General features: G+C 41.2%; 1 protein-coding gene across 2 annotated transcripts in view; it reads left to right on the top strand.

The window, feature by feature from the left end:
• The first annotated feature begins 604 nt into the window (after window positions 1-604).
• MAPKAPK3 (MAPK activated protein kinase 3) overlaps window positions 605-24,758 on the top strand; it is a 93,214-nt gene continuing 69,060 nt past the window's right edge. The window contains exons 1-2 of one of the 2 annotated variants that reach the window (XM_051985747.1): window positions 605-1,087; window positions 1,794-2,174. In XM_051985747.1, the coding sequence (XP_051841707.1) occupies window positions 1,917-2,174 (258 nt within the window). In that variant the 5' untranslated portion in view covers window positions 605-1,087; window positions 1,794-1,916. Of the gene's footprint in view, window positions 1,088-1,793; window positions 2,175-3,698; window positions 3,780-24,758 lie in introns of those variants that run through there. The other variant, XM_051985755.1, reaches the window with a different exon arrangement.

Genomic DNA, 24,758 nt, shown 5'->3' with positions numbered 1-24,758 from the left:
GACTGAACCAGTGCCTCCCCGGGCGGGAAAAAGCCCCTGTCCCAGCATCGGGATCCTTTCCCTTCTTGCTGCCGGTCCGATTTAGATGGGACTGGTTCTTTCTTTCTGTCTGTCTTCCCTCTTTTCCCAAATCCGAATTCTCTTCTACGCGACCCAGGAGGGTCTTAATCTCAAGGTGGGACTGTGTTTCTCCCCGAACCCTCCCTCGTTCCCGATCTGCCCTTTTCCCAACAGGAGGTGAAGGAAGACAAGCCAGCCAAGTTGGGGTAGAAAAAAGACCTGTTTATTGAACGATGGATTGATTGAGGTCTTGGCTACTGGAACATTGCGTCCCAGCTCTGCTACTAATGTTGCCTTGATCGTGTCACTTACTCCCTCTCCAGGCCCCAAGTTTCCTTCTTTGTAAGGCAAGGGAAGTCGTTTCTAAGGTTTCCTTCGTTTTCCCCTCCTGCCCAGGTCTACAGCTTTTGGTTTTCGCTAGCGCTTCCCCTTCGTGACTTCGGGTGCCCCCCGTCTTCTTTCCCGCAGAACCCCCTTCCATTTCTGGCACAGTGTGTGTGAGTGTATGTGAGTGTGTGAGTGTGTGTGTGTGTGTGTGTGTGTGTGTGTGTGTGTCGGGGGGGGGGGGCGGGGGAGGAGAGGAGAGGGGATTCTTTTTCTGTTCTCCTGTTCTACTTCTGCCCGCTCTTTTCTGCCCTCCCCTAATTTCTGGGAGCCAAACTTCGCAGGGCCGGGTCAGAGTTCGGGGAGGCCTGGAGCTCGGGCGCGGCGGAGTGAGGAAGGGGCGGGGGGCTGGAGCTGGGGCCTGGATTTCGTTTCCTTTTTTGTCTTTCCTTCCCTCGGAGTAAGAGGCCCCGGGCCCCGCCTGCCCCGCCTCTCCCACTCTCCAGCCGGTCCCCGACCCCGGGTCGCGGCCTTCCCCTTTAAGGGCTGACCGCGCGGGGCCCAAAGTTGGGATGACGCGTGGGGCGGGTCACGTGGGGGCCCCAGGCCAGTGCCTGTCAGCCGCCGTGGCCCGAGCTCCAAGTCCAGCTCCGGGCTCAGCCCCCCCCTAAGTCCGGGCCACCGCCGTCGCCGCCGCAGCCAGGTAGCCAGCCCCTCCCTGTCCCCTCCTCTCTGCTCCTACTTCAAGAGCTTCCAGCTCCCCGTCCCTGCACCTCACCTGATCGGGACACACCTGGCGCAGTCCCGCGCACCTGCGCCCAGCCTCTCCTTTGCCCTCTGCACCCCCTCCGAGCGTGTACCCTTAGCCTCTTCCTGCTTGGCGTCTCCCCTGACCCCGGTCATCTCGGTTCAGCCTCTACTCGTTTCTTCACCTGGCCTCTGCAGATCTGGATCTCAACTCCGGTCGAGTCTTCCCCCTTCCTGCACGTGGATACCGCCCCCCACCCCCTCCTCCCCGCCCGGTTCAGGCACATCTGTCTTCCACTCCACCTGGGTTCTCACTTTTATTTCTGTTTTTCCACCTGCCCCCCTCCCACCTGCCCACAGCCTTCTTGTCCTAATCCACTTGGCTCCTGCGTTTGGCCCTAGTCCACCTGTCTGCAGTCTCATCTGTATTTAGCATCCACTTTGTCCCTTTCTGTGCTCTCTCCTACCAACTTAGCCAAAGCCATTACCTCTCCAATCCCCCAATTATTCCATCTGAGCCCTCATTTTATTCCTGCTTCTCACACACTCCTCACTTTCACCTCTTCTATTTTTTTTCTTCTATGCACTTTTTGGTCCTTATGTCACTTGTCAGGGACAAATTCTTTCTCACTGCTCTGACACCTTCTCCCTCTCTTCCTCAGGTGATGGGCCCAGCCACATACCTCTCTCTCTTCATTACCTTGCCTGAGGCTCTTTCTGAATGAGGGACCTTCCCTGAAAAGCCCTATTTGTGGTCATCACTTCCCACGGTCCCTGCTCCTGCCATGGACCCCGATGGTGAAGGGGGGGAGCAGATACCTGAAGAAGAGACCTCAGGGCCTGGGCCTGGGGGAGCCATTGGAATGGGAATCCAAGAGAATGCCAGGGGTGGGCCTCGGAGTCTGGCCCATGGCAAGGTTGAGCCCAAGAAATATGCAGTCACTGATGATTACAAGCTGTCCAAGCAAGTGCTGGGCCTGGGTGTGAATGGAAAGGTCTTGGAATGCTTCCACAAGGTAACAGGCCAGAAGTGTGCACTGAAGGTGAGTGTGGTCACATTCCCCCTACCCATCCGCCCTGCCTAATCTATCTGCCAGCAGATGATATAGCTGCTGTATGAGGATTACTTTAAAGAACTAGGGCTGTTTAGCCTAGAGATGAGGGGATTTGAGGAGATATGATTGTCTTGTGCTAAAGCCTCGATTGGCCCTAAAGAGAACAACTAGAAACATGAGTGAAAATTGCAGAGGCAGCTCTCAGTTCTATATAAGGAGAAACTTTCTAACAATGATGTCCAAGAGCAGAATGGGCTACCATAGTGAGGCTCCTGTCATTGAACGTCTTCAAACAGACTGGATAGCCATTTGTCAGGAATATTATAGCTGGGATTTCTGTTGAGTAGACTACATGTTCTCAGAGACTTTTTCCAAATCTGACATTTTTCTGATATTTTTTTCTTTCCGTAATACCTGCCATCAGGTTCTCTCTTACTAGAATATGGAAGGAGATGGTAGAGAGAATGGATCCTAGTGTGTCTGACAGAAAAGTAAAAACCAATTACAGTGTTTTTTCAACTTTAGTTCTTTACATCTATTATTTGATTTGATTGCCATAACTATGAGGCAGGTAGTAGAATTACTATTTTCTGTTTTACAGATGAGAAAAGTGAGGTCCAAACAATCTTTCTAAAGTCACGAGTAATTCAGGGATGGAACTTGGGTTTGAATCTGTGTCTCCTAGAATCCCTTTTCAATGTCCTTTGTATCAAAATAGATGGCTGTGTGACCCTAGGCAACTCATTTACTCTGTCTGCCTCAGTTGTTGTCTCTGTAAAATGGGGAAAATAATAGCTCCTTTCTCCAAAGGTTGTCATGAGGATAAAATGAGATAATATTTGTAAAATGCTTTGCAAACACATATAAATGCCATTTATTGTTGTAATGATAAGAATCACTACTCTTTTATACAAGCCACACTATTTTTCCCAAGCATCTTTATAGGACTTCTGCCAGTGTCTAATAGAGATTATCCATTTTTTTTTCTTACTATATTGCCCATTCCTGGCCTTGGATGATGGCTGGTTCTGATTTGGCTCATTTGTATAATCAGCAGGCCTCTGCTATGTCATAGAATCACAGAGTATCCAAGCTACATGGGACTTTAGAGGTCATATTAGTCCAGTCTTCTTTTCTAGAGAAGGAAATGGCTCCAGAGGAAGGCAATGACTTCTGCAAAGTCACCTGACAAGTTCATGATAGAATCAGGACTAGAACCCAGGTCTTCTGACTGCTAGTTAAGTGTTCTTTATACAACATCAGGCTGGTTCCTTTTTTAAATACTTCAATCTCTCTGTTGCCTGGGTTACCCATGTCTCCTGCTACTGCATTGTAAGCTCCCAGAGGGCGGGGACCACATCTTCTCTGCCTCCTCCACATCCTGTCTGCCCACAGCATACTGTATAGAGACTACTTATATATAGATACTTTCTTTATATGGAGGTAGCAGAATTAATTCCATCCCCCTTGGGGACATGCATTCCTTTAGGGCTACAGGCATAGAGGCTGAGCTCTCTGGAGGTCCCAAGGACTGAAATGGAAGTCAATGCAGAGCCATCTTGGTCCAGGGAGCTACAAGTGAGGGATGAGCAGGTCAGTGGTGGACAGACCTTCAAGGCTAGCTTTGTTTTGCATCTTTCTACTACACATTTTATGTCATGTGTATTACAGTTATCTGAGTCTGCCATCCTCATGCTAGAAGATGGTGAGCTCTTTGAGGACAAAGACTTCTATAAATTTTATAAGTTTCCCAGTACTGGTACAGAATTCTGCTTACAATAGGTGCTTAATAATTGCTTATTGGCTTGAACAATGAGAACCTGGCACAAGGGAACTGATTCCGCGTGGTTCGTGAGTGCCCAGATACTGAGGCTGTGGAGCCACTTATGTGGAAGGGAGAAAAGATGTGTTCTTCCCCATATGTAAAGGGAAAAGGGCAGGCTTATAGCCTGTGTAGCTGGTACATTCACTGATAATCCTTCCTGATAAAAATGGAGCTAAACATTGGAGCTAAAGAGCTCTATTGACTTCATTTATCACTGAGGAAACTGACTTAGCTGGGACTGGCCAGCACTCTTTTCCTGCCTTCCACATAAAGGTTGTATAGATAATACCATCCTGTCTCCATAAATGATGCCATTTCCTTCTGGCATCTCTCAACTTTCTAAAACTCTTTTACCTCCTATTAACTCATTTGATTGTCACTGTTAACCATTACCTTGGGAAGTAGAGAGTAGTTGTAGAGCTTCCCAATTTATGATTGAGGAAACTCAGGTCGTGGGAGATTGCTTCAGCCTTCTTGTTTCTGGATGAGAACATAGGACTTTTGATGTATAAACCCTATGGCTCCTGGCACCCTCTTGCAAGGTATAAAGGATAGAGCCCTGAATTTGGAGTCAGGAGACCTGGCTTTGAAATTTAGCTCTCATTTTTAATCAGCTGTGTAACCCTGAACCCACTTATTTAGATCTCTGTTTCCTATCTGTATAATGAAAGGATTAGATTAAATTATCTTCTCTAGTCTCTTCCAACTCTTATGTTTTGTGATTCTTTTCATTGGCAGGGCTCAATCTGTGATTGTTGTTGGGGATCCTGGAAAGAGAGTGTGGAGGCCCTGTGTTATCTTGTTCTTGCTGTACTCTTGACATATCATTCTCCTGTCTCTAAGCTGATGGTGCCGTAGTTTGGTGGATGTGGTTCAGAAGTGTGTTAGAGCCAGTTCCTGCAGGGGACAGAGCCAATTGTTAAATTTTCACATACACCTTTGCAATGAGCAAACACTATAAATCAGGGCTTGGTGGATTGTTTCGTTTATGGCCTAATCTTAAGAATGTGATGGAGAAAATGTTAATGCCAATAGCACTTAAAATGTGTCATACATAATTTTTTTAAAATTAAAGAAAGCCAGTTTTTAACCACTTATAAAAACACTATTTTGTGATGGGACCAGAGTCACAGGGCTAGTTCTAAGAGGCTCACTGCTACAAAGACATATGCAGTCTTTACAAAAGTTGTGTAGGGGGCCCTCCCTGTAGGGGAACTTCTTTTTCTCTTTGGTAGCAATTTCTGAAGAGTGTATCTTTCTGCCCTTGAAACTAGAGATGATATGATTCTCTCTTAAGTGCTTTTTTTTTTCTTTTGGATCTAAGAAAAAAAAGGGTAAAGTACCATGGGAGAACTTTAAATATCAGTGAGTACATCTTCTTCTTCAATCTTTCCCTCCCCCCACCTTCCCTTTTTTATATCCCCTATCCTAGCAGGAGGAGCTAACAAAATTGGCAGGGATAGGGCAGACCCAGCCTTCTTATTTGCTTGTCAATATCAGAATTCTTGATGGGTGTGAGGTCCTATACTAGGTCCTGTTAGCACCTAGATTGAAAAAGCAGAGTGGCTACTGAGGGGCCAATCTATTGGAAAGACCATAGGGGTGAGAGCCAGAAGATCTGAGTTTGAATTCTCACTCTTGCCTTTGACCTAGTTGTATGCCTTTAGTCAAGTTTGACATTTAATTTTTCTGTACTTCTAAAGATGATGGGAACAATAATATATACTCTTCTTGTCTCATAGGATCTAATGAGATGTTGTATAGAGAAGCTTTAAAAACCTTAAATATGCTGACATGTAGACCATTCTTACCAGCCTCCATCAAAATCTTCCTCTGTTATCTTTTCCTGTCTTCTTACAATTATATTGTTTGAATATAACTGTTGATAAAACCTGCCATGGTTCAGTGTGGAAATCCTGGGTTCAAATCCCACCTCAGACACTTACTAGCTGTGTGATTCTAAATTGTCTTTTGACCTCCCTCAGCCTCAGTTCCCGTCTTCTAAGTGTGGGAATTATATTCAGTGGCCTCTAAGGTCTCTTTTTACTTCAAAAATCTATAATTCTGTGACTGCTTGCCCCAAAATGGGTTGTTGTCTGAGAGCCAGTCTAGCTAGCTTAGAAAATTCAGACCCTTAGAGATGAAAATTTTTTCTAACCACAACTCATAAAAGAATTTTTTTTTGAAGCAGACAGGCCTGTAGTCTGCACCAATGGAGAAAGGATCCAAATGGATGAGATCATGAATCTTTTCAGGATTCTGAAGGGCAGGTATAGAATGATGTCACAGAAAAAGGGCTGGACAGTTCAAGACCTGCCTCTGACCTATAATGCTCTTTATAAGTCTTTCATCCTTGTAGTGTCCTGAGCAGCATCCCTGCCTCTTCTCTCTCTCACTCTCTTTTTTAAACCCAGCCATAACTTTTGCTGCTTTGCAAGCAGTCCTTACTTCCTATCCTTTTTTTTTTAATTAAAGCTTTTTATTTTCAAAACATATGCATGGACAATTTTTCATTTCATTTAGTGGTAGTAATGCTACTACTAATAGCAGGAGTAGCAACAGCAGTAGTAATAGTAGTAGCAGAAGTAGTAGTAATAGAAATAGTAATGGTGGTGTTGATGGTGTTGGTGGTGGTAGTAGTAGTAGTAATAGTAGTAAGTAGTAATAGCAGCAGCAGCAGCAGCAGCAGGGCAGCTGGGTGCTAGAAAGCACTGGTCCTGAGATCAGGACCTTGCAAAACTCTGTGTTCCAATTCCCCCCTTTTCCTATGCCCTCCCCTATATGGCAAGTAGTACAATATACGTTAAACACGGTAGAAATTTATGTTAAATCCAATATATGTATACATGTACAATTATCGTGCCACACAAGAAAAAAAGAGAAGCAAAATAAAATGCAAGCAAACAACAACAAGAAGAGTGAAAATGCTATCCTGTGAACCATACTCAGTTCTTTCAGTGCTCTCTCTGGGTGTAGATGGCTCTCTTCATCACTGAAAATTGGACCTGGTTTGAATCATCTTGTTGTTGAAGAGAGTCATGTGCATCAGAATTGATCATAATATAATCTTGCCATTGCCGTGTACAATGATCTCTTGGTTCTGCTCATTTCACGTAACATCAGTTCATGCAGGTCTCTCCAGGCCTCTCTGAAATCATCCTGCTCCTCATTTTTTACAGAACAATAATATTCCATAGCATTCATTTACCATAACTTATTCAGCCGTTCTCCAACTGATGGGCATCCACTCAGTTTCCAGTTTTTTGTCATTACAAAAAGGGCTGCCACAAACATTTTTACACATGTGGGTCTGGGCGGCTCTCTTAAGCAAAAGAGTTGTCTATCTGTATTAATGGAGGGAGATTTCCTGAATAGATGAAATCACCTCTGTTCTCCTATTCCTCCCAAAAGTGATTACCTATTTAACAAGAATGTTGTGCGAAAACTCTTTGTAAACTCTAAGAGGCTGTTTTAGTGTAAATACTTTTTGCTGTTAATTGTTTTGTAGTAGCAGGGCATACTTTTTGACCCAGAAAGTTCTTCCTTTTTGCTATAAGAAGTGCATGGGTAGTATCAACTGGCAGTGCCAGTGTTCTGAGAAATCCATTCTGGAAGCTGACCCTCCGAAAGGCCTTTTCTACTGGTAGGGCCTGCCCCAGAAAGTACCCTGGAGAGCTTCAAGTTTTGATAAAATGTAGGAGGGGGAGAAGAAATGGGGAGGGAACTGTCAAGTTAGGCATCTGTTTTCCAGAAGGACACTTCCTAATGACTGGTAGGCGCTGGTCCCAAAAACAGCACTCTTTATCTTCTGTGCCCAGCCTTGAGATTGCAATGGCCGGAAGTGTTTATCTGGCCATAGCTTCTTCTCAGACAGAATTATTATTTCCTTTTGCCATCAGTCTACTGTCTGTAGCTATCACCAGAAACCAGAAGGGAAGAGGTATCAGTTGCTTCCCTTTCTCTCTCCCTCCATTCTTTCCTCTTCTCTTGCCCAGTCACTCAGTCATTATTTATTAAACCCCAAGCATGTGCTGACCTTGTTCTAAGTCCTCTGAGGGAAGAGATTGGAGAACATGCAGAATCATTCCCCATGTGGTTGTAGTATTTAGGGAGTTCAGAGTATATAGGGAATACAAGACTTGAACATAGAAAAAATGTACTAAATAGTACCAGGCTGTGGATGACCACTGCTGGCTGAGCAGGGCAGACAGTAGAAAAGTTTAGAGGAAGGAAGGATTTCTATGAGGTGATGTGGACAGAGAAGGCTTCCTGAAGGAGGGGAGAGGCAATTTAGCTGGATTGTGAAGGAGACTTAGAAATAAACTTCTCCATAAGGAAATGCTTGGGGTATGAATTTTGTTATTTTTTTTGATCAGTCATTTTCCATTTGTGTCCAACTCATCATAAGTCCATTTGGGGTTTTCTTGACAAAGATACAGGAGTGGTTTGCCATTTCCTTCTCCAACTCATTTTAGAGATGAGGAAACTAAAACAAAGAGGGTCAAGTGACTTAACCAAGATCACATAGCTAGTAAGTATCCAGAGGCTAGATTAGGACTAAGATCTTTCTGACTCCAGTCTGGATGCCGTGCCATTTAGCTGCCCTGAAAGGATGCGAATACAAAGATGAAATATGTCCCTGTTCTTAAATTATAAGGCCTGAATTCTAGTTCTGACTCTTCCACTTACAACAGTGTTGTGTTAGACAAGTCACTTAACTTCAGTGATCCTCAGTTTTCTCCTCTGTAAAATGGGGGAGGTATCGACTACATTTCTTTCCAGCTTTAAAATAATCAATTATTAGGGAGAAGAGGCTGAGAAGGAAGAAGCCTGGAATCATATCCTTGAGTAGATCAACCCAATGGAAACCTGCCTTAAAGCCAAGTCCCAAGAGCTCTTTTGGTTTAAAAACATCTGATATTTAGTTGCCTGGCTGAGGTAGGAGGAAGGGAGAAGGTGGGTGGGTGAATCATAAAATATCAGAGCTAAAAGGAATCCTAGAGATCAGCTTGTCCAACCCCCACATTTTAGAGATGAGGAAACCGAGAGTAGGTGAGGTCAAGTGGTTTGCCTGAGGCAAGTAAGTAGAACTGGTACCTGAGACCTGCCTTTCCCATTCCTGTCTCAGCCTCTTTCCATTAATTCAGACAAGAGGGGATTCAGATGACTCATCAGAGACCTCGGATGCTCTCAGCAACCCTCTGACCAGAGCTGCTCCCAAGGAGAAGACCTATCCAGTCTGGCCGTGCCTTACTTTTTGCCAGCCTGCTGGTGAGCTACAGGCTGGATAACTCATTACATGAATAATCAACCTTGATATTGAGACTCATCTGGAAAAGACTGGAGATCAAAGCCCACTCAAATGAACAGTGAATAATCCCATGAAGTGATCTTAAGTATTTGAATTCTCACTTGAGTATTTGAATTCAAAGTTATAATGATGTCAAATATGACTCTTGGTTCTAACCCAATGGAAATAAGCAGTGCAAATTTGAATAATGTGAATTGTATAATTTCATACTAAGACACTCAAGACACAGATTACAAAACTGAGGCCCAAAGGAATTATGACTTGTCCAAAATTATATACATAGGAAATGTTGGGGCTAGATTTTGAATCAGGGCTCTCTGCTTCCAAATCCATCTATCTATGGCTGCCTCTAAAAGTCGCCTAGAAGCTCCAGTGTGTAGGAACCCCAAGTTTTCTCAGAAAAGAAATTCCTTCCTTATTTACTTTCTTTTTCCTAATCTGACAGACTTCAGTTTTGGTTTGAGATGGTTTAGAACAATGGTATCAATCTCAAATAGAAATGGATTCTTGCAGGACATTTGCTGACTTAAAAATGACAAATTGTCATTATGTTGTATTGTATTTTTGTCCATTTTATTAAATATTTTTCAATTTTAATCTGGTTTGGGCCACACTGTGGTATTTTGCAGAAGATTTTTTTTCCATAAGAGCTATCTTCTTCCTTTTTTTGTTTGCTATTTAAAAACATTTTTTAGTTTTTTTTATTTTCAAAATATATGCTCAGATAGTTTTCAACATCCATCCTTGCAAAGCTTTGTGTTCCAAATTTTTTCTCTCTCCTTTCCCCCTGCCTCCTTCTTTGGACAGCAAGTAATCCAATATATGTTAAATACGTTGCAGAAGATTCTTAAGAAAATCACTGGATCTCTTATGATTCCTGTAGCTTCCCTGTCTTCCTAAGTTAACCCTACAAATCTACAGGATCAGGCAAGGAAAAACCATGTCTTCTCTCTCATTATATATGTACCGTAAGAAGTTTTGTTTGTTCAGATACACAGAAAATCTACTAGACTATAAAGTCTACAGTAGTAAGGACCTTTTCTTACCTAATCTTTCTCTCTCTCATAAATACCTAGCTGCCCAAAGTAGATGCTTGCAAAATGTATGTTTAGTTAAATAGCATTGTTTCTCAGAGGTACTTCTCAGCCCTCAAGAGTCAATGCCCTGCCTTACCTTAAAACTAGAAGAAAGGAATTCACAGCCAATATTTATTGAATGTACTTATTTCTCTCTCAGCTCCCTATGTCAAAGCTGGACTCACTGTGCTCTTGATGAGCATGTGGCTTATTGGGGAATAGAAGGACCCTTTAATACTTAAAAAAAGGCTTAAAATAAAGGGCAGGTAAAGTCATGAGAACAACCAGTGTGCTAGTGGCTCAGAGAAAGGAGGGAGGCTAGGAGTTTGGTGGTCAGAGAAGGCTTCCTGTATCTTGAGTTGCATATTAAACAATGGATAAAATTGTATTAGCATGACCATTGTGAAATAGATGTCTGAATACATAGTTTTTCACCCTTGCCAGTGAAATCTAAATGGCATTAATGTTCCTGGAGTCAGAGAGAATTTCAGAGTGTTTCAACTGGGGTGAGGGAAGGAGCTTTAAAAATCACAGAAGTCAACTGCCCCATTTTAAATGGAAGAAATTGGAGAAAAAAAAGAATTATCAAGGACACTCAGTGAATTAGTGGTAGACATGGGCTTAGAATTCCCCAATTCCAAACTCTTTACTTTTCCCCCTGTACCTCTCCTGAGGACAGTTAGAAGAGTTTGGTTGAACTCAAGCATTCAGTCATACAGGAAGTAGAAAGACTGGGCTGATGAGGATTGCCCATGATGGGCACTTACTAATTGTTTGCTTGAGTGGAATTAACAGATCCTGAGTCTTGCTGAGATATAATCCCTATTCCTAATTGCAGTCTGGGGGCCTGGTCTTCATTTTGTGATGGCAGACTTGCTGCAGACACAGGGTCTCTTGGCTACACAACTTCAAATGGTTCTTGCAAATGAAAGCTAATTAAAAGAACTTTATTGTTCTTCATGCTGCAGCTTAATGAGATTTTTTTTAAAAACTTGGACAAAATCCACAGAATCACCTGCCACAGGATTGGGTGTTATGGGGAGGAAAATGACCAAAATGAGTTCTCTTGGCTCCTATTTTCAGCCTGGCAAATTCCAAAGTATTAGTCCAAAATAATAATAATAACAGTAACAACAAAAACAGCAACATCTCAGATGTATCTCCTGTTTTTAAGTTTACAAAATATTTCTTTCACATCAGCTCTGTAAGGTAGGTAGTGGACAAGTATTAGCATTCCTGTTTTTAAAGAGGGAAACTGAGATTTGGAGATGGCCTTTTTTCAATATTCCATAGCCTCGCCTCAGGCCCAGTTTATTTCCACTATACCATCCTTTTTCTTTTTCCTTGATCAGACCTTGTTGGTCTTTTGGCAGGGATTAGAATACCAGGATACAGCTTGCCTCTTGTTCTCTTTCGTGAACCAGAGTCTGAGGTTCCCTCATCCCGTCTGTTTCCATTCTTCTGCTCTCATGTCTATCACTTCCAGGTAGAGAAGAATGCCCCTCTCTCCCAGAAAGATACTGGAAGCCAGATAGCTGGAGAGGAGACTGAGTAACCTTTCATTAGGAATGTGTAATAAAGAGGATGGCCTGCTGCTCAGTGGCTATTTAAAACTCCAAGTCCTAAATAGAACCTTGCAAGGTTCCTGTCCCCAGAGTTATCCATCACCACCATCTCCTCTCTGTGCCATGTACTGTGGAGATACCAGGAGGAGATGTGACCTGGCTCTCTCCTTCCTTCCCACATGGCTCTCTCTCCACCTGAGCCCCCAGCATGGTAGGGATTATCTGGTCTTTAGCCCAGCCTCTAACTTTTCAGCTCCTCCCTATACTTCTCTCTTTCTTCTTCTTTCTCTTCTACCCCTCCTCTTAGCTTAAGGAAAGCCTCTATTCTCAGCCTGAGAGTCAGATAGAGTGTACCAGGGGGTCCCTCCTCTGCCGTATCTCCCCAGCAGAAGTCAGGGTCTTGGGAATGCTACAAGAGTTTATAAAAGCCCACAGCATCAGAGATAGAAGTGGTCATGCAGTCCAAGCCTGTCACTATCCAATGAACAGCTATCAATTGCTTTTAAATGCTTGAGAGGAACTCTTGTAAATAAATTATTTTCTTTGACTTTTTAACTACAAGGACAGAAAAGAGAGGACATGGTACAGTATTAGCAACAGGGCTGAATTCTGAGTCAGAGGAACTAGATTCAAATTCTGCATGTGCTATTTGGACAAGTTATTTCTGGGATCCAGATGAACCAGCTGTCCTTTAGCCTCTAAATCTGTGTTTTCATGAAATAGGAAAGTAATGGAAATTTCACTTGTGGCAGACTTGGGATTAGACAGATTCTGATTCCTAATACTTTGTTCTTTTTAAGTCACAGCTTTGCTACTTATCAGCAATGTGACCTTGAATAGATCACCTAATAATAGCTCACATTTCTATAGCAACTTTAGAGTTTATTAAGGACTTTCTTCAAAAACAACCCTATGGACTGGGGAGTGCATGGTAATATCCCTGTTTTTCAGATGAAATCTCAGAGAGGGTAATTTGTTTACTCTTACTTGCTTCTTTCTTGCTTTTTTTACTTGCTTTTCTCTGTTTTCTTAAGAGCCTCTCTGGATTCTCCTCCCATACTCCTCTTCTCAACCCCAACATACAGAGAAGGAGACTGAGACTATCTGATGGAAATTTCAGTTCCTTTCCTCAATTTCTAAGAATTGTTCAAGGGCTGAGAAAAGCGTCCCTATTCTTCACTGAGGTTGAATGAAATGACTTGCTTACAGAGTCCCACCATTTTCTACCTGTACTCTTGGTCCTGTCTCCCTCCCTCCTTCTGGACCTCCTTCTTGTGAGGTCCAGAACATTCTTGAACTCTTACTTTATTCTTGTCCACTGTTTCCTCTTCATTTGTCTATAAGAATTTTTTAAGACTTTACCTATTTTAAAAAACGTTTTCTTTTGATCCTTCTACCCCATCCAGCTGTGAACCCATCTCTTTCTGTCTATTCAGGGTCCAATTTCTCTAGAGATTCTGTACAGGATGTCTTTATTTTTTTCTCCACCCTCTCCTTAACTACTTATATGGTTTTGTCCTGGCTCTATAAAAGCTGCTATCTTAGAGGTCACTAACAGACTTAATCATATCACCAAATTCAGTGGTCCTTGTCCTTCTTGACTCCTTGGTGAAGCTGTCCATCCTTCTGAATATATCCCACTCACTCAACTTCAGGGACATTTCACTCTTCTGCCTCTTTTATCTCCAAATAGATTTCACTGTTTCTTTCCCCAGTGTTCTGTCCTTGGTCCTCATCTCATTTTTTACTCTTTCTTTTGGTAAATGAACTGATTGCACAGTTTCAGCAATCACCTCTCTGCAGATGACTCTTAAATCTGAATCTCCACTCCTGTCATGCTTTCTTAGCTATGTAGGGAGCCAGCATTTTACAGTAGATAAGGCTCTGACTCCAGAATCAGAGGATCTTTGTCCAAATCCCACCTTTCACTCTTACTATGTGTGACTTCATCTCTCTGGGCCTCCATTTCCCCTTCAGTCAAATGAGGAAGTTGGACCAGATCCTTTGGAGGTCTTGACCTGTGAGCCTATGATCTCTAAGATCTCCATTACAAGGCATCTCTACCTTATGTCCCACCACTGCCTTAAAGTCAGCATGAACCAAATGTGGCTTTTTATCTCTCTTCTACCTTTTCCAGCTTTGACTTCATTATTTATGTTAATGATATCACTGTGCTAGAAAACCAAGAGCTTTCTGGTTCCCTTTTGTTAACCATGTTCCTTCTTTCTGAAATACTCTTCTCACTTTTTTCCCTCTTAAATCTCATCTTATTTTTCTAACAAACCACTCAAATGCTATCTCCTCCAGGAAGCCTTCCCAAACTCTGCCCTTATTGCTAGTCAATAATGATCATTTCCCTTCTTAGCTATCTCCTAACACTCTGTACCCCTCTTCTATACTTATGTACTACATTGTGAACAAACACCATGTCTTTTTTGTGTGTGCTAAGCACAGAGCTCCCTGTACAATGTGCTTAACACGTGCTTTATTATTGTTGTTGTCACTGTAGTTAAATATTCTGAACAAGTTGTTCTTTCTATTAAGACAAAAATCTGCCTTTTACAAACTTCTGCCCATTTTATTTATTTATTTTAGTTCTCTCCTCTTGGGCCAAGGAGGACAAATCGAATCCCCTTTTCCCATGATGGCCTTGCTGATATTTGAAAGCAAACAGTCTACTAATAATAACTGACATTTATATTGGGCTCTAAGGTTCTACAAAGTACTTTACATACATTCTCATTTTGTCCTTGCAATAATCCTGTGAGAGAAGTAACATATCAGTTTTATTACTCTCATTTTGCCCATGAGGAACCTGAGGGTCAGGGAGGTCATTATTGTTCCTGGTCACTGTGGTAATAAGTATCAGAGGTAGGCTTTGAAAAAAAAATAACCCTCTCCTGGAGTTCTCTTTCTACTGCACTATCTTCTCTATGTTTTTAGTCCTTGAAGTTAGTCTCATTGAAGGATCGAGAAGGTAAGTGGGTGTGATAGCAGAAAGGCAGCTAACACAAGACTTGGAAGACCTGATTTTGAATCTTGCCAGCTGTGTGACCTCAGGCTAGTCACTTACTCTCTTTGCTATACTTGCTTTCTCTGAGAAATGAAAGTAATTATACTTTCCCACCTCTCAGGGCATTGTGAAGAAAATCCTTCAGTAAACCTTAAAGAAAACTGAAATGGGAGTATTAGACCTGGTCCTTGCTTTGGTGTCAGGATGGGCTGTGTCCCCTTGGAACCCTGATAGAACAATTAGCTCTTCGTCTAGAGCTAGAATAGTCTGGGAGGGTTTCTTGGAAAAGAGATGGGAGCTGCAATGTGAATCATGGGTATATTTTGAATGAGGGGAAGAGAGGATATTCCAGATGAGAGGCAGCCTCCAACATTTAGAGCTGTCCAAGGCCATTTGAAGAGGCGATAGGTGGAGATCTTCAAGAAGGGGGCTGGATGGACTCTTGTTGGGACATGACAGTGGAGATGGTTTTCAGATATGAGTTGGACTAGATGGCAGCTGAGGAATTCCCTTGAAACTCTCAAATTCTGTGTTTAGATGCAACTTTGAACAAAAGCTTGGAGATGGGAATGGGTAGCGTGTGGGGGACAGTGAGGAAATTAGCTAGAGGAAGAATGGAATTTTAGCAAGCTTCGTTTTGGAGGAGTGGGCACATGAAGATAAAAGATCTGACTGCCTGAAGACTTACGGCACAGATACAACTGGCAAGAACCAGCAGCATCTGGGGCAGCAGAAGGAGTAACATCCTCTCCTCATTTCTCTGTGCTCCATTGGCAGGGCAGAGATAAGGTCAAATAGGACAGTGAGGATGGAGCTCAAGCACTGTTACCTCCCTCCATGTCTATCCTCTGTCATCAGTTCCCTGGGACCCTCCAGGTCTCATTCAGGCAGCTCCTGATGAATAATGGTGACATGCTTTACAGGCCTAAAGTGATTGTGCTTGGGGTAGGTACTTAAAAGCTAAGTTTACATTCTGCAGACAGTTTGAATCTTCCTGGGTCTAGACCTTAAGGGCCCTATTGGGCTCCATTAGTTAGGGAAAGTGGATTCATTTGGAGGCAAATGGCCCTGGACCCACTTAGCTTTGTAAGGAGCTTTCTTCCCCTCTTGATTTCTCTCTCCATAAGGAAGAATGTCTCTGACATTAGTAGTGGCTGCTAAGACGCTGGCACAGATGGGGACTGTTCAGTTGTTTGTTTTTACAGGGCTTTACTGCTTCTAAAATGCTTTCAAATGCAATCCCATATCTAATCCTCTTGGCAGCAACCTAGTGAGGCCTGTAAAACAAGGAACAACCCAATTTACAGATGGACAAATAGAGATAAGGGGATTGCCACTTAATTAGTAAGTGGTAGAGCTAGCCCTGGGGCCCATGCCATGTGACTTCAAGTCTTTGCCCCCTTTTACTAGATACTCTTTCTTTTCAAAGACCAAAATCTGACTTCATTCAAAAGCTATGCTGGTGGAATCAGTAGCAGCAAAAAAGACTAGTATTCCTGCGCCTACCCTTTCTGACAGCATTCTTTGTCATTGGACTCAGTTTTCACATCTGAGAAATAGGGAGAATGTGGATAATATTAAGAAATATCAAGAAGCTCTATCAGCATGCAATATATATATAAGTGAGACACAGGGGAGGCAACATGGATAGAAAACTTGGCGTTGGATATAATGGAAACTTTTGTCATGGTATAATAATACAGATTTAGAGATAAAAGAGATCTTGGTTGTGCAGTTGTACCTGACTCTTTGTGACCTCATTTGAGGTTTTCTTAGCAAAGATACTTGGGAGTGGTTTACCATTTCCTTTTTTAGCTCATTTTACATATAAGGGACTGAGGCAGACAGAGTGAAGTGACTTGTCCACAGTCTTACAGCTGGTATGTGTCTGTGGTGAGATTTGAATTCAGCTTCCTGACTCTAGGTCCTGTGGTCTAGCTGCTACGTCAACTAACTGCCTTTAGAAGTAACCTTAAAGATCATCTAGCCCAGTCCCTTCCTGGTGGAATAGGAAACTGAGAGCAGAAGGGACATAGCCGAAGTTTCTTGGCTAATGAATGACAGAGTCTACTTTTGAAACCCAAGTCCCTCAATGGCAAAGCCAGCTTTCTTGCCAACACCCCATAATCAAATTTGACATCCCTTTGAAGTGAGTCATTAAAGGCCATTAAAGAAACAGGGATTTTTTTTTGTGCTAGTAGAAGTCATGAGCTGGTCCACGCAGGGAGTCAGACAAACATTTAATTTCCCATGCTGTGGGAACCAGTGAGCCTTCCTCAGTGCCTCAAGGACTGGGTGTTGTGGCTAATGGCAGGTTGTGACTTGTCTACACCGCAGGCTAGATGAGAATATCTGAGGACTTGAGGGTGGGGTGTTATTTCTGGGACTTTCTGGTTTTACAGTATCCTCTTTTTCCTCCTTCCCCACTTTCCTCTTCCCACCCCAACCTCTTTTCACAGACCTGTTGATTCTAGCCTGTTACAAAAGCAAGCTGATTATTAAATCAACAAAAGCATATGGGCTCCGAGATGGTGGTATCTTTGACAGCAACCAGATAGATGATAGGATTTCTCTGCAGTTTCCACACCCAGTGGCTGTGGTTCCCCACCCTTAGATCTATTGTTAGACTCATTAATGCAAGATAGATCACTACAAGATTTAAATGTTTAATTTTTAAAAGAGGAGCTTTGATTGGCTGATACTAATAGACCTCTGATGGGGAACTTTGGACTGTAGGTGAACATGGTTCTTTTAGAGCAAGGTAGGCTTCCCTAGTCCCAAGTCCCTTGAGATAAGCAGCATGGCCATGACTGACCCGGACTCCCATTATGGAGGAGGAGGCTTCACAAGGGATGGTTTCTCCCTATTTGGAGACATTTCGGAGTCTGCTGCCTGGTGCTTCCACATTCTCCCTACCCTTTGGCTGAGAAGCATGGCTCCTCCCCTAGTGCTCAGCACTGGGTGAAGGGAGTTTGGGACTGTTCAAACTTAACCTTCTGCAAGCTACCCACTCAATTGCCTTGGCAGCATTGGAAAAAACTTATTTGCAAACAGGTTCCTATCAAGTTCTTATCTCTCTTTCTAACTTTCTGTAAGGCTTCTGCTTGTTCACACTTTCCCTTTCTGAGCTCCCACTTCCTCCTTGGCAAATTGGGGATAATAATATGTTTTATTCTATTGGTCAGGGAGTCAATACATAGATTAAAGTTCAGGAGAATGTTAGCGCTAGAAGGGGGCTGAGAGTTCATCTGGATATACTCCTTCCATTTTACAGGTAGGCAAACTGAGACCCAAGATTTCATTGACCTGTTGGTCAAATTGGGACTGGAATTGAGGCTTTTTGACTCCCTGGACAGTTCTCTTTTCATTACATTCTTCTACCTCCCAGAAGGCATAAGAGATGTGAGGATATTTTAAACTTTAAGATGCTATGTAGATGTAAGAAATTATCTTTAAGGTGATTTAAAGCCTTATCAAATTATGTTAGCTATACCAAAGGATCTGAAAATCTCAGAGTTCTGTGGAAGCTGGATCCAAAACTCTGATAAAACTCCCTCTTGTATATGTGTGCACATATTTACATCACATGTATTGATACAAGTATATGTATGTTTATATGTATACACAGATACTGATGTATGTATATGTATGCATACAACAATACGTGTGTATCTTTTTGAAAAAGCAAATCATTCAAAAGCTTGGTCATTATTAAATATATTAAATGAGGAATATAGACAAGACTTCTTTGAATTGATAGTACAGAGATAATCCTGTGGTCTAGAATGGTTAATGATGTCACTTCCCTCTGGGAATTATTGACTTTCTCTGAAAAAATTTTCTCTGAGACCCCTCACTCCTGGACTCCATAGGCTTCTGTTTTTGGTGAAGGTTTTTTTTTTTGGGGGGGGGGAGAAGGTATGAAGTAGGATGGGGAAACTTCTTTTTCTAGACATTCATAGAATATAGAATGCTAGAGCTTAGAAGGGCCAACAAATATAGCCAGAGCTAAAAGATACATCATAGTATGAAATATAGAATAGGAACGTTCTTAGAGGAGTTCTTTTAGAGGAGAACAAAACAGTGCTTAAAACAAAGAATGTTCTATGTGAGAGCTAGAGGAGACTTTGGAGCTGATATGGTCCAGTCCCCTTATTCAAGGAACACTCAACTATGACACAACCGTTAATGTGACTGGTAAGGTCACAGGCTCTGTCCAACCACCTGGCCATGACCATTTGGCCATTATTTATAAATTATGTCATTCTCCAGGGTTTTATGACCCTGAAGAACTCAGGAGAATTGACCAAAAAAGAAAAAAGAGAGAGAATTCTAGAAATAAAAAGAGGGAAAACTGTGTTATAAAGCATTAATGTTTGAGATTATTATATTGATGAGTTTTATTCCATCAGACTGATGAATATCTCATGAACAACATGGAGGTACCAAGACTGTACCAACAGATGGAGAGATTATGTAACTTCATTCCTATACATTTTTTTCCTTCTCTGTGCTGCCTTATTCCACCTTAGTTTCCTCATCTATAAAATAAATGCCTAATTTCTGATATTACTTCCAGATGAAATATTTTGACTCAGTACTTTCTTTCCAATCAAGTTAGAGAGTCACCTCAACACCAGTTTTATGCTTCCTTCAATACTCAATCTCGAGCCTTATCTGTTTCTCCCCACTCCATAGCTAAAGATGATGTCTGCTTCTTTTGAAACTTATTTTCTCTTTTTTTTATTAACTCACAAAGAATTACAGACTCTCAGACTTTGAAGGAATCTTAGAATCCATCTAGTCAGTAATTATTCATTAAGTACTTACTATGTGCCAGGCAGTCCTTGTTCTCAAGGAACCTTATCGTAAGAGGCAAACAACTCTGTTCAAATAAGATCTAGCTACCACCTCACACCTCTCAGATTGGCTAAGATGACAGGAAAAGATAATGATAGATATTGGAGGGGATGTGGGAAAATTGGGACACTGATGCATTGTTGATGGAGTTGTAAAATGAACCAACCATTCTGTAGAATAATTTGGAACTATGTCCAAAGGGCTTTCAAACTGTGTGTAACCTTTGATCCAACAGTGCCATTACTGGGTCTGTATCCCAAGGAAATCATAAAGGAGGGAAAAGGACCCACATGTGCAAAAAAGTTTGTAGCAGCTCTTTTTGTCATAGCAAAGAACTGAAAAATGAGTAGATACTCATCAATTGGGGAATGCCTGAACAAGCTGTAATACATGAAAGTAATGGGATATTATTGTTCTTTAAAAAAATAATGAACAAGCTGATTTTAGAAAGGCCTGGAAAGATTTATATGAACTGATGCTGAGTGAAATAAGCAGAACCAGGAATACACTGTACAGAATAATACAGGAATAATACAGGAATACAATGTACAGAAAAACAGCAAGAATATGCAATGAAAGACTTGATTCTTCTTAGTGGTTCAGTGATTCAAAGCAATACCAACAGACTTTGGACAGAAATTGCCATCTGCATACAGAAAAAGAACTAAGAAGACAGTGTAAATCAACCCATGCCAAGTTCACTTCTTTTTTCTGTTTTTTTCCTCTGTCCCATGGTTTTTCCCTTTTCCTCTGACTTGTGTCTCCCAACATGTTTCATAAAGCAATGTGTGTTAAAAAAAATAAAAATAAAAATAAAAAAAAAAAAAGATCTAGGCAGAATGAAGTAGGGATGGCCAGAGAAAGGGTGTTAGGATCAGGAAAAGCTTCTTGCAGAAGGTGGAAGTTGATCAGATTTATGAAGGAAGCCAGGAGTCAGAGATAGAGGAGACAATAACAGTCCCAGGAAACAATCAGTGAAATAGTCAGGAGATGGAGGGCCATATGTAAGGAACATTCAGGAGGCCAGTGTCTTTAGAGCTCAAGAGGAGAGAGAGTAAGAAAAACAGGAAAAGTAGGAAAGAGTCTGGTTAAAATGAACTTTAAAGACAAACAGAGGCAAATTCATCTAGGTCAATATGTACTGAATTGGAATCCTTTCTACAATATACCAGCATAGCCAACATGGTATCATCCAGCCTTTTCTAGGAGACCTCCACTATGGGGAGACCCACTGATATTAGAAGATCATGAAAGACAGAGAGAGATAGAGACAGACAGACACACATATACACACAGAGTGTGAAAGTGTAAAGAAGGACAAATGCCCCGGCTTTCAAAGAAGGAAAGAGCATATCTGCAAACTATAGGCCAGCATAAGCTTAACTTTTTCTCTTTCACTAGATTTTCCTTTATATCATACATATTGACTGTGAGTGTCCCTCAAGGTTTTGTTCTGGCCCTTCTTTTCTTTTCTCTCTCAGCAGTGGGTCTTATTGTGTATGTGTGTCATGAGAAAGTTTTTGGCAGTCTGAGAAAACCTATAGACCCCTTTCTCAGAAAAAAAATTTAATAGTTAAAAAAGTTTCAGTTAGTACTTAGTGAAAATAAAGATATCTTTTTTTTCTCCATCCAAATTCATTGGGCCCCAGAAATCTTACCTATTAATACCAGGTTAAATGAGGTAAAAGAGTTACTTCTTTGAAGATGATTCCTAAATCAGTACCACATCATCACCTATTTGTTGGACATTTCAAACTGGATATGCTTATAACTCTTTCAAACACAACTCATTTTCTTTCCCCTCCCTGTCCTTCCTCTCCCTTCTAAACTTACCCATTATTGTCAAGGACATTACTATCTTTCCAGTTACCTAGAGTTTGTAGATTTCAATGTCATTCTTCTTTCTAACTATTGAATTGATTAACAAATCTTGAAATTTCTTTTTTAATAACTTGTCTCACTTGTATTTCTCCCTCTCTACTCAAAGCCGCCATGTTCATTCATATCCTCATCACTTCTTCCCTGGACTATTGCAATAATTTTTTAAAAAGAATAATAACTTTTTATTTTTCAAAATACATGCTAAGATATATTGCAATGCTTTTCTAATTGATCTCTCTGCTTCAAGTCTCTCCTCCACAGAGCTGTCAGCAGCCATGTCACCCAATAAACTCCAGTGGTTCCCTGTTATCCTCAGGACCAAATATACAATCTTTTGGCATTTAAAACTCTTCACAATCTAATCTCTTTTATCTCTCCAGTTTTATACTGCTACTCTCCACACACTCTACAATGTAGCCACACTACATATTTGCTATTCCTCATACAGGATGTTCCATCTCCTGTCACCTTTGAACTGGGTGTTTCCCATGCCTGGGATGCTTTCCTTTCTAAACACTAATTCTAGAATCCCTGTCTTCCTTTGAGACCCAGCTGAAGACCCTCCTCCTCCAGGAAGCTTTTCCCTATTTCCTTTTATCCAAGCTGCCACTGCCATCATTTCTCAGATTATTTTCTATCTACTCTGTATTTATCTTGTATGTTCTGATTCATATATTTTGTTTTATCCATTAAAATACAAATTCCTTAAGATCTGAAGGTCAGGAAATTAAACATTTTTTAAGAAAATGTTTTCTTTGTGCTTTTCATAATGTCTGATACATACAGCTTAATAAATGCTTGTTGATTGATTGATTCTTGGGAAAATTTAGAATGGTTCATTACAAGAAGGTTGGTAAGCATCTCAAAAAGGAAAGGTAGTTACTAGGAGTCAACAAAGCTTCGTCAAGAGTGAGTCATACCGGATTAACTTCATTTCAGTTTCATTAGAGTCAATAAGCTGGCAGATCAGGGGACTACTATACCTATAGTTCTTTTAGATTTTAGTATATCTTTTAATAGCGCATCTCATATTATTCTTGTAGAAAAGATGGAGAGGGATTTAGAATAGGTGGTTATACAATCAGATAGATTCAGAACTTGTTGCATGGCAGAACTTGAAGAATAAATGTAAATGGTTCACCATCAGGAGGTCACCAGTCGAGTATCCCTGGGATCTGGATTTGGCCCTGTGACTTCGGAAAAGGCATGCTAAATTGCATGCTAATTGAGTTTGCAGAGGACATAAAGTTTGGAGGTCTCTGGATGACAGAACTCCTAGAGATCTTTAAAGACTGAATCTAAATGATAAAATGAAATTCGGTGGGAATAAATGTAATATCTTACATAGTTATAAAAATCAAATTTACAAGTACAAGTTGGGAGTAGGCTTTTTAGATATTAGTGTTTTGAAAAAGATCTGGAGGCTTAAATAGATTGCATACTAAAGAGTAGTCATCAGTGATTTGACAGCCAAAAAAGCTGTTGCATTTTTGGACACATTAAAAGGGGCATAGTTTCAGGGAATAAGGAAGAGAAATATCATCCAGAATATTGTGTTCAATTTTAGGTACAACAATTTCAGCATAATAATAAGCTGTAGAGTGTCCAGAGTAGGTCAGCTAGGATTGTGGTAATAGCTAGTATTTACATAGAGTTTTAAGATTTGCAAAGTATTTCACAAATATTATCTCATTTTATCCTCACAATAATCCTGAAAAGCATATGTTCTTATTATCCCATTTCCCCATTTTACAGATAAAGAAACTGAAGTTGATAGAGATTATGACTCATCCTGGATCACACAACTAATAAGTGTCAGAGGTCAGATTTGAACTCATTTCTTCCAAACTCCAGGTTCAGTGCTTTGTATACTATGGCACCATTTAACTGCCACTAGGCTAGTGAAGGGTCTTGAGTCCAGACCATATGAGTATTGTATGAATGAACCAAAGAAGTTTAGCCTGAAGAAGAGAAGACTCTGAGGGTCACAATCATTGTGCTCAGTGATTTCAGGTGCTATCTTGTCTGTAGAATGGTGACATATCTCAGCAGCTCCTTCCTAGCCTCAGGGTCCAGCAGGGTTAATTCAACTGGGTTCATTCTTTTGTCTTTGAAAGAAAGAGTTCCATTATGAACACCCAAATAAACCATTCCCTATAGAGTAAAGATTTGGGTTTTTTTTTTTGTTGTTGTTGTTGTTGTTGTTGTTTTTATTCCCTGGAAGAAGCAATAGCTTAAGGAAAAGATCTGATGATTCCTAATGATTCTTCAACTTTGAGGGCTCCAGAATTGTTATTCTCCAGTCTGTCAAGTCCTAATTTACCCATGAGATTATTGGCCACGTGGCAAGATGTGTATATGCTGATCATATTTTCCAAACAAAAAATTGAAATGCCCTACCTGATAAAAAAATATCAATTTCTAAAATGCATTTTATTTTTGTGAAATCAAGGCTATTCCAGTAAATGAAGGCTAGAAGGTCACCATACATATCTTTGTAGGATGAAACTTAACAGGAATGTAGGCAGCAGCAGAATAGAGATAACAGTTGGCTTTCATATGTCCTTGCTTTATCACCTTGGACAAGGTTCATCATCTTTTTTCAGTATCATCTGTGTTATCTTTGTCACAAGATAATTGGGAGGAAAGTGCTATAAAAATAGGGGTTGCCATTGGCATAAAATAGGTAATCTTAACCTGAAGTCTTGAGTTGTTTTTTTTTTTTTTGGGGGGGGGGAGGAATAACTATTTTAAGATAATTGGTTTCCTTTATAATCCTGTGTATTTAATTTTATGTTTTTAAACACATCATTCTGAAAAGGGGTCCATTGGTTTCTCCAGAGTGCCAGAAGGAATTGTGGCACAGAAATCCCTGTTATCTCACAGTGGAGCTGGAAGGGAACCTGAGAAGTTATTTAGGGTAACCTCCCTCCTTTTCATAGGTGGGGAAATTGAGGCCCAAAGAAGGTAGATTGGTGCAAGTTAACAATTTAGCTGCTGTTGTTGTGAACTAGTTAATAACCAAGAGATCCCAGGCCAGA

This window comes from Antechinus flavipes, chromosome 1 (genome assembly GCF_016432865.1).
Source record: "Antechinus flavipes isolate AdamAnt ecotype Samford, QLD, Australia chromosome 1, AdamAnt_v2, whole genome shotgun sequence".
Taxonomy (NCBI): domain Eukaryota; kingdom Metazoa; phylum Chordata; class Mammalia; order Dasyuromorphia; family Dasyuridae; genus Antechinus; species Antechinus flavipes.
Note: the sequence above shows the minus strand (reverse complement) of the source record. Positions and strands in the feature narration are given on the sequence as shown.